At 52.2% G+C, this 9860-nt stretch overlaps 1 protein-coding gene across 3 annotated transcripts in view; it reads left to right on the plus strand.

Moving 5' to 3' along the window:
• The window catches only part of LOC100679497 (ETS-like protein pointed), a 69094-nt gene extending 60513 nt beyond the window's left edge, over positions 1-8581 (plus strand). For 2 of the 3 annotated variants that reach the window (XM_031929035.2, XM_031929036.1), the window contains exons 5-9: positions 5153-5449; positions 5538-5831; positions 6109-6426; positions 6770-7067; positions 7154-8581. In XM_031929035.2, coding sequence (XP_031784895.1) covers positions 5153-5449; positions 5538-5831; positions 6109-6426; positions 6770-7067; positions 7154-7217 — 1271 coding nt within the window. In that variant the 3' untranslated portion in view covers positions 7218-8581. The remainder of the gene's footprint in view (positions 1-5152; positions 5450-5537; positions 5832-6108; positions 6427-6769; positions 7068-7153) is intronic. The other variant, XM_031929034.2, reaches the window with a different exon arrangement.
• The last annotated feature ends 1279 nt before the right edge of the window (positions 8582-9860 follow it).

A 9860-nucleotide genomic window follows, 5' to 3' on the forward strand; every position in this document is an offset into this window, starting at 1 on the left:
GCAGCTCAGCTCCGAGTTCAACCTGCTCGCGGGCAGCGCTCAGCAGCAGCACCACCACCACCAGCAGGCCAGCAACGAAATGGTCCTCTCGATGCTGGACAACCTCGTGGCCGCGCACGAGCCCATCTACGCGGACTACCCCTCGTACCAGGACAGCGCGGTCGCCGCCATGACGCAGCTGCACCATCATCACCAGCAGCAGCAGCAGCAGCAGCAGCACCATCAGCACCAACAGCAGCAGCAGCAGCAGCAAGTGCACAGGAGGCAACTGGCCACGCAGCTGCAGTGCAGGAGTAATGGGCCCGTCGTGTCGCCGACGTCCATGTCCCTCGACGCGACGACTCACACGCCAGGTACTACATTCGCAGCCGCGAGATCTCTGAACGAAGCCTTCTCTCCCATTGTCCCGAGGAATTCGAGCAGGTTTCTGTCGAGCGCGGGTGGGAACAATTGCCCGATCTTCTCCTCTCCCGGCCTCCGAGTGGGCTAATTAGCCGGGAGATGACCGAAAATTGGCGTGCGTCACGCTCGCGCAACGTGTCGCAATATCCTCGAGGAAGCTCCGCTCGCGACTTCCACTGCACCGTCGTTCGAATCGCCGAAAAAATCCCACGAATGCTGCGCGTCCACATGATCCCCCGCCGAACGCACACACTTTTGGCACAGTTTATATCGCGGTTCACACGGCAATTACCCTCACGAAATTCGCGAGGCGCACATATGCGCCGCGAATGTACAAGACACCGCGGATCACGCATGTGTGGGTAGGTGGTTGCAGCTCGCGTATACCTTCTTCTCCTCGATTCTCAAGCTCTCTCCTTCTTCTCCCTCGACTGTCTTGTACATGGTGAGCCGCTGCAGCAGCACAAAGCCGTCCGTCTCGCTCGCGCTTCCGTTTCCGTTTCTCCCACTATATACCCTCGTAAACTCGCACGGCGAGGCTTCCACGCGCGCGATGCCTTTTTGTCTGTTACGTTACGTGCAGCCGCGGCCGCGCTGCTTTGGGGAAATCGGAGATGATAACTGAATGAGCGAGCGGTTTTCCTTGTGGGTTTTATGAATGATGCTTGTAGGCATGCACGCTTTGCGCGTTCCCTTCTGTACATGATCCGCGACGATGGGAATTTGGCTCAGGGTTCGACCTCGTCGTTCTGTGGCTTTATCGTTGACTAACTTCTTTCTTCGGTTTTCTCGAGAAAAGAAGAAAGAAACGATGACGTCCGCGCTGTATACATACGTGTACGCTCCTCCCGAGAACCAGGCCTCTTTAATTTGCCGATAAGAGCGAGAAGAGGTACTTACCGGCTTATCGGCGCGAAAACTGTTTCTCCCGCGAGGATCGAGGAACCTTGAAACCCGCGGATTTTCCTGACAATATCACGACGTCGTCGCGATTAATTTCCACGCGGAGAAAAAGAACAGCAAAAAGCCACCGGCGCTATCGGCGACTCGCGATAATAAACGAGCCGTTTATCGGACGAGGCGAAAAAACAAATTCAGAGGAAGCAGAGGAGGAGAAAGATATTGGAGCGCCGCAAAAAAAGCCAGCGAAAGTACCAGAGCAGCTCGTATAGCAGCAGCCGAGATACATATTTCCCTCGCGCTGCAGGAGCGGAAGTGCCTAATTATACAAAAGCGATATTTTGCGGGATGCAAGGCTAAAATTAATCAAAATCCACGCCGCCGCGCGTTTCTAATTCCCCCCCCCGATGTGCGTGCAGCGCGCGCAGTCCATGCGCGGTGAAACTCGTTACGAGAGAGACAAAAATATAATTCGACGAGTGCGCGCTCGATTTTCTTCATCAGTGTATATACGCTTACTTTCGAATGCTGAACTGCGTGTGACGAAATTCGCGGGGGGAGAAATAATCCGTCTCTCATCCGGCGAGAGCTGTGCGCATAGTGCGGAGTATAGAGGTAATCAATTTATAGTTTCAATTAGAAGATGGCTGGACCATCGCTGATGAGAAAAGCGCATCATCGAAATTACATGCGACATCCTTTTCAGAGCTTTGTTTATTCAGAGGAGCTGGCGAGCGAGTTGGGAGTCTTTTTCCAGGTTAACGAGTATCGATATTTTCATATAAAAATGTAAGAATTATTAGCGGGCCAGAGACCGGAAATTGTATTATGGACTCGGCTAGCGGCGTTTGACTCCGCAGGAGTTGCTTGATTGAATTTTTTAACGGCCCAAGCTGAATTATTATTGAAATTAATCATTTCAGCGGAATCCCGCGATGAACGTTTCGCGACTGGCCGGATAATTATTCATCGCTGCGATCGCGCTATTGAGACTCGGCTCTTTCGGAGCGAGACGCGCGGCGGGTAACGATTTTTTCTCTCCTTCAAATTATCCTCCCGAAAAGTGTGCACACTAATTCCTCGTACACGAGAGGGACCGAAACGGTCGTCTTTCGAGGGAAAAGGAGGAAAACAGCTGCTCCTTTCCCCGACAAGTAGCGACCAAATAACGCGCAGTGCGGCTGCCGCTAATTACTGCTAGTGCGCAGCGCTCCCTTATTGCTTTCAGCCTATAACGTCGATCGAACCTCTTGTCCAGGTTACTCTCGTGAATCAAAAATATCGCCGGAGGACTCGGAAAGGACGGGATTCGTAGAAGCGTCTAAACTGTATATAGCTAACAAGTGGCTCTCGACTTCTATTGTGCTGCACAATCGGACTCGATCAGGACAGACAATGTCCCCCCAGTAGCGTGGCATTCGACTCTGCATTATTCCCCAAAAGTGCGCTCGCGCATATGCGCGCGATCGAGCGTGAAAAGAAGAAGCTAACCGGCCGCGGCGAGTATTTAAACTGCACACACGAAATTAGGTCTCGCGCGCGCGACATGTTTGCCTTCTGGCTGCGCTGTAGCGAGGGAGTGAGAGACGCAGGACGCTCTTACTCCAGGCGTAAAACAGACGCCGCCGCTGCTGCTGCTGCTCTAAAGCAGCTGTTGTCTCGGGAAGAGGGAGAGAGAGATAGAGAGGTCTCTCTTGTACATAGGGACTCCAGTCGGTCGCTGGCGCGTGCCGCCAGCCCTTGAGGAGATTGTGTACTCCGAGCACCTGTTCCTCGTCTTCTCTTTTTCCTCCTCTTCTGCCGCCGCTTCTTCTTCTTCTTTGCTGTCTTCCTCGGGGTCTCCGTCTTCTCTCCTCTGACGCGAATATAATATATGCGGTACTCGCAGTTGTTAGCGATTTGAATAAAGCTTATTATATTATGCCAGATAAGCGCACACATTCCCGGTTGGCGTGCAGGAAGCGAAATCTTTCCTCGTTCGAAATTTATCATCGGAACGACGGGGAGCGAGCAGGAAAAAACGCTCTTTCGTGCGGCCTTCCCTGCGTTTTTTTCATCGAGAGGAAAGCTCGCCCTCCGTACGCAGCATCCGTCAAACTGGCTGCAGCTGCGACCACATGATTTTTCTCCTTAAAACACAAACTACTTAGGCCCCGTCCTTCTCCATTCGACACGTTTTCGATTTACGCCCGGCAGACGGCTGCGGAGCGGAAATCGTGCGCTCGCGAGGAGACACGTGTCCGTCGATTTTTTCAAGCCCTTAGCCGCTCTAAGACTCTCCTTACTCGGAAAACTCTCCGCGCGCACGACACTTTATTGCGCTTTCTTCGAGCGCTTGACACTCGAACAATGTCGTGGCAATTAGCGTTTTTTGCATTTATAAGGAAAACCGTAAGCGCAGTGCAAACGACCAGTAGTAAAACTCGACGCAGGCGTCAGGCGTTAATAACTCGCGCGTACGCGTATAGCGCCGAGATAACGAGACACGCACGGGGTTCGATGGAAATGTAGAGGCGAGCTGCGTCGGCTGCAAGTGACCTGCTGTCGCGGGGCAGGTGTATATGGAGATGTGCCTGCTCTCCGCGAGAGGTGCTCGACCGGCCGTCGTCGAACAGCTGGCCGCGCAAGGGATTCGCCGCCGTTTTACACGCGGCGGTCGGCCGAGAGAGGAACGCGATTAATAACAATAAAGTCGACTGGACGACCGTTTGTGTGTGCGTATTTCGTTCGATTTCGCAGATGCGGATAGATCTGGAGGTCATCGAATCGCTCGTAAATACAAGAGTCTATTAGCTCACAGATTGCGAAGATAAGCAGACGAGGCCCGAAAATTGTCGAATCAGCTGGTCGATCCCCGTCCGCAAGGTTTTCCCAGGTGCGCTGCACCTCTCGAGCGCCGCGTGTCGAACACGTGCGCCCGGCATGCCGCTGTAGCCCACTCGAGCTTTCTCCCTCTTTTGATAATAAGTATTCCTTCTTCGGCCCAGTGTCGAAGTGGTCCGATAAATTTTCGCTCGAGAGCGCTCGTAAACAACGCTCGCGTAACCGCGCGATGTTTTGCAAAATTTAGCATGCGCGCGAGCCATCATCAGCAGAGACGCATATGCGGCTCTGCGCTTTGCTACGGACGCGACGAGCGATTATGTAAAATTCGCGCGGCTTACGCAACACGCAAAACACTGCCGTACTGTGATTCGAAGCGCTGCGAAAACATTTCCGGCGCCTTTGGCGAGAATGTGATCGACGAGCCGCGCATGCGTTACAACCGATCCTGCATAAAAATGTCGAGCCGAGGGCAGGAGCGCATAAACGTCTCCGACGAGTCGCGCTCCTTATCTGCGCGGCTCTCGGCGAGCTCGCGCTCCTATATAGGAAGAGGGAAAGAGCGAGCGAGCTAGCGCTATTGTGCGCGGGAGGCCCCCCGACACTCGCGCGGCGATAGGCGGAGTCCGGGCTCGCCAATCGCGCGGACTCGCGCCGCCCCCACGCGCCCCTTTGCCCCCGCGAGGTCGGAGTGCACGCGCATTCGCGCTGTGTGCGCGAGCGAGCGAGGAGAGGGAGATATTGCGTACAGAGCTATATAGCCGGCGAGATGCCGGCGGAGAACGCCAGCTCATGTGTATACATATACATACACATGAGCTGGCGTTCTCCACAACGCTCGCTCGCTCGTTACACGAATTTCACAAACAAACACTGCGTCCTTCTGGAAACTCTAACATGGTACGCACAAACGATCGCTTCGACGATGCAGAGCAGAAGCCCCCGTCCCCCGATAAATCTCTCCTCCCTCCCTCGAAGCTCGAAATCACGTACTAACCCCGAGGCTTTCGCTGTGTTTTCTCTCCAGGAGGCTACCACCACCTACGCAGTCCCGCCTGCAGCCAGCAGGAGCAGCAGCAGCAGGACAGTCGGCGGAGGGAAAGCTCACCCCCGGCCCAGCAGCAGCAACAGCAGCAGCAAACGGCCGGTAACAGTTCGACACCCGGAGCGTTGCAGCCCAGCCAGCAGCAGCCAGCCAGCAATAACCCCGGTACCCCGACTAACAACAATAACAATACCAACGCCCATAACAACAACAACAACAACAACACGACGAGCAACGCGTACATCGCGCTGAGGAACCTGAACCACCTCAAGACGGAGTGTGAGTATACATCGATGAAATTCGAGAGAAAAATCGACCCATCAAAATGCACATATTCATCTGACCCCGACGAATTTTCGAATTCCAGCGACGTACGCGAGCCACCAGGGCACGACCGAGGCCCACCTGCAGCCGAGTAACGGCGAGCTGGGCTCCGCCGGCGAGGTCGACCTGCGCTCCTCGGCCAACGAGGGCTACCTGCCCCCGGGTCACTATTCCGGCTACGACGAGCCCTCGGACTACCACGGACTCGGCGCCGGGCCCGACGGCCACCACCCGAGCCATCCCTACGGCCTCGATGGCTCGCCCGAGTTCTACGGCCAGCCCGGCATTCAACTCGAGCCCAAGTACCAGCCGCCGCCCTTCAAGAACTACCCTCGCAGTAAGTCGATTATCATCATCTCTATTCTGTATACAATAGTGCCCTCGAGAGCTATTGGGCATTCCGCACGCGCTGTACGCGTATATGCTGATTGGGGACGTTGCCGGAGAAAGTCTCGAGATTTCCAAGATTACGACGTGTCCTTTCTTTGCTCGATTTTCCTTTCTGTTTGTACACGCGATTCACGTGGACCGCTGCCTCATTGTGCCGGATCGTTCGTGAGATGCGTCCGCTAAAGCTACATGTACGTCCTCTGACTTTTCCTCTTAATTTTCAGGTCGCTATCACGACAGCTACAGCGAGGGCGGCTACGGCCAGTACGACGCGACGCCGTTCCAGACGGTACCCGGCAGCACCGGCCCCGGAGGTGGCGCCAGCGGCGGTGCTGCTCCCGGCGGCAACCCCGTGTCCAGCGTCGGCGAACAATGGGCCGTCGGCCCGGTCGGCGATCACCTCGCCCACCATCCGGCCTTCCTCGCCGGCCTGGGACAGCGAGACTCGACCAACTCGTCCCATCATCCGGCCAACATCGGCCAGCAGAACCAGGATCATCAGAAGCCCCTGCTGCCCAGCGCCATGCTCGCTGGCTACACGGGTAAGTAATCGATTTCAAAGTCTCTCTTATCGCATTTTAAATATCACACGCTGATGCGTACGTGCGTGTCTGCGGGTTTTGGAGGCAGAGCCTTCCACCCAAGTGTTTCCAGGAAACATCGATTCTAAAGCAAACCTGTCCAAATTTAAAGAACGATAAAGCCGTCACGTTCGCTTCCGCTCCGACGGCGTTAGCCTTGACTAGAGAGTCAATCGGGTTCATCTTTCTTTCCTTCACCCGTACTCACGTCATCCGCGGCAAATCGCGTTTTAATTATTAGCCTGCATTGGCCGTAGCCGGAGCAAAAAATCTAATTCTTCGCTTTTTGTTCGTCCTGTTGCAGGAGGTGGTCCTTGCTTCACGGGCTCGGGACCGATTCAGCTGTGGCAATTTCTCCTCGAGCTACTCACCGACAAGAGCTGCCAGGGCTTCATCTCGTGGACCGGCGACGGCTGGGAATTCAAGCTGACCGATCCCGACGAGGTGGCTCGTCGCTGGGGCATTCGCAAGAACAAGCCCAAGATGAACTACGAGAAGCTCAGTCGCGGGCTGCGCTACTACTACGATAAGAACATTATTCACAAAACGGCTGGCAAGCGTTACGTTTACCGCTTCGTCTGCGATCTCCAGAGTCTCCTAGGGTTGGTATCTCGACTAACGAGTTAAACACCGACTTTTTCCGGCCGAACGACCAGCTAACGATTTCTCTTCTTTCTCTCGCCAACAGATACAGTCCGGAAGAAATGCACGCGATGGTGGATTTGAAACCCGAGAAGAAGGAGGAAGACTGAGCTCTTTAACCCCTTGGGACACGTTGCAGCACCGAAGACGAGTGTCGATGACGTTGGTCGGCCACGCGACAACCTATTCTTCGGCTATGGATCATTAAGAGACAAAAAAAAGGAAGAATAACTGAAAGTGTAAACACGGGCTGCATTGAACGAAGAAGAAGGAGAGTATTACTATTAGAAGCGCGTGAGCAAAGTATATATTGTTCGAGATAAGCGAGAGTGAGACATTATTACGTGTGCGTGCGAAAGAGATAAACAGTGGAGAGCGAGAGAGAGAGAGAGAGAGAGAGAGAGTGTGCGCAAGAGGCGACATAAGGATGCCGTGAGATTTTCCCCTAGATTAAAACTATAAATAAATAATTAAAAAAAAAGCAATGAAGGGTCAGCGCCGAATGACGTAGGTACATTCCGTGACTGCTCCCTCTTCTTCTTCTTCTTCTACTTGTTCTATACTTCTTCTTCAAAGAGAGCGAGAGAGAAAAAATGATGCAATGAAATTGAATCGGTCGTATGTACCAAAGACAGGGTCCGCATACCATTGGTGCCTCAAAGTAATAAGCTAAAATGTGAAATCTTTTTTTTTCGATCGACGATCGATTTGCCACACAAGATTTTAGAAGATATTTATAGGAATAACTCGAAGACAGTTTATACATACATACATGCATATATATATTATACATTAAATTTTTTTTTTTTAACGTTACGTGATTTTTAAGCACTGTGGCATCGATTCATCAATGATGCATCTAAATTATTTATGTCGCATCATTTTAATACGTGTGTTATCACATCTCGTTGATAGATGACACAATATGTGATTGTTATGATTCTAATTTTACTACAATAAAATATTATACCAATATTTTTTATGTTCGATTATTGAGCAGCAAAACCTGTCAGTTATGGGATGCATCTCCTTTGCAACATCGCGTCTATTTCTCCTTGTATTGTAGGAATCTTTGTAAGTGGGGCCTCGGCGAGTGCGAATCGTTTCTGCATTACCGACGGCAGCGAAGCGCGCTCGTTGCCGATCTCGCGTTACCGAACCAGGTCGGCAACTCACCGTGCTACGTTCACCAAGCGATCTCTAATGTTTAAATATTATTACTACTATTATTATTATTATTATTATTATTATTATTATTATTATCATATTGCATATAATCCTGTATACAATTATTTTTCATACACTTATAAAAATTGTTTAAATAATCGATCATTTGTAAATTGTTGTATACTCGAGTATCGTTATATTTTCTAAATAAGATTGTTACTTTTTAATATTTGGCATGTATAAATAGGAGAAAATTTAATGTGTAATGAGAAAGCAAAGGCAATAAAACGTAATACCAAATTCTGAACGACGCTTCTCTTCACTGCCGCGCGCCGCAATCGTCGGCAACCATCCACGCACCCGAGTACATCGCGTGGCCGATTCCACAGGGGCTCGTCAGTCCGCGCGCGGCGCGCACACACACACGCATCATCAGCGACGAGCGATGCAAATCGGCCATCAGTTCGAATTTCGAAGCCGACGCGGGCACGTAATCTCGCGGCGCTCTCTCGAGTAAAAATCGATTCCCGCGGCACGTTCTCCGCTTCTGCTGGCGGTGTCGATAGCCCCGACGATCATTAACGAGCTGCACCCTCGTTACGCTTTTTACGAGTCGGCGCGCAATTAAGGCCGAAAAGCACGACGAGAGGAAGAGAGAGAGAGAGAGAGAGAGAGAGAGAGAGAGAGATGACGAACGAATTGAGAAATCCAATCCGCCTACTTAACTTTTTTTCCTTCGTCCACTAGTAATTACGTTAGCGGCGAAAAAAATAACGATTCCGCCAGCTGCCGGACCTACTTTCGTGCGCGCGCGGCTATCTAATGGGAACAAAATATATCACGGGGGTGATATCATCATACAGTTTGTCGCGTGCGACGAAAAACAAGAGCGACGGGGGAAAAATAGAAGCGCGTTTTATAATAGGAGAAAAGCAGCGGAAAAGTGGATCCGCGAGGAGCGACGCTATCTGCCTCAGCCGAACGAATAAGCAGAGCGAGCGAGAAAGAGAGAAAGGAGAGTTCTAGTAAAAGTCGAGCTGGGTGGTCCAGCTCAGCCGGAGAGGCCCTGCGGGCTCCAATATCCTCCTGGCCGCTCTTTCGCCTCGTCTCTCTCTCTCTCTCTCTCTCTCTCTCTCTCTCTCTCACTCTCCTTCCCTTCCTCTCTTCCCCCTGGGCACACCTACGTGCAGAGCGAGCCAAGCTGGTGTGCGCGCCAGATTCGGTTACTCTCTCGCTCTTGCGCATGCAAGCGACTTAGACTCTCGCGCTCGCTCACCTTATACACGCGGAGGGAGAGAGAGAGAGCGCGCGGCTCATTCTTCGTCTCTCTTTCAACCTACACTACTGCAACATCGTGTGTGGCCGGTACACTCTGCTTTCTCTCTCTCTCTCTCTCTCTCTCTCTCTCTCTCTTTTGCGCGCGTGCTCAGCGAGGCTCGCCCCGTTACGATCGTTTCTCTTTCTCGCTTATATTCCGAACTGTCCGCTGCTGCCGCCGCTCTTCTTCTTCTGCTGCTTCTTCTGCTCTTCGTCTTCCTCCTCTTCTTCTTCTATACACGCGAGCGAAAGAGAGACGTATACTCGCA

Source organism: Nasonia vitripennis, chromosome 4, assembly GCF_009193385.2.
Source record: "Nasonia vitripennis strain AsymCx chromosome 4, Nvit_psr_1.1, whole genome shotgun sequence".
In the NCBI taxonomy this organism is placed as follows: domain Eukaryota; kingdom Metazoa; phylum Arthropoda; class Insecta; order Hymenoptera; family Pteromalidae; genus Nasonia; species Nasonia vitripennis.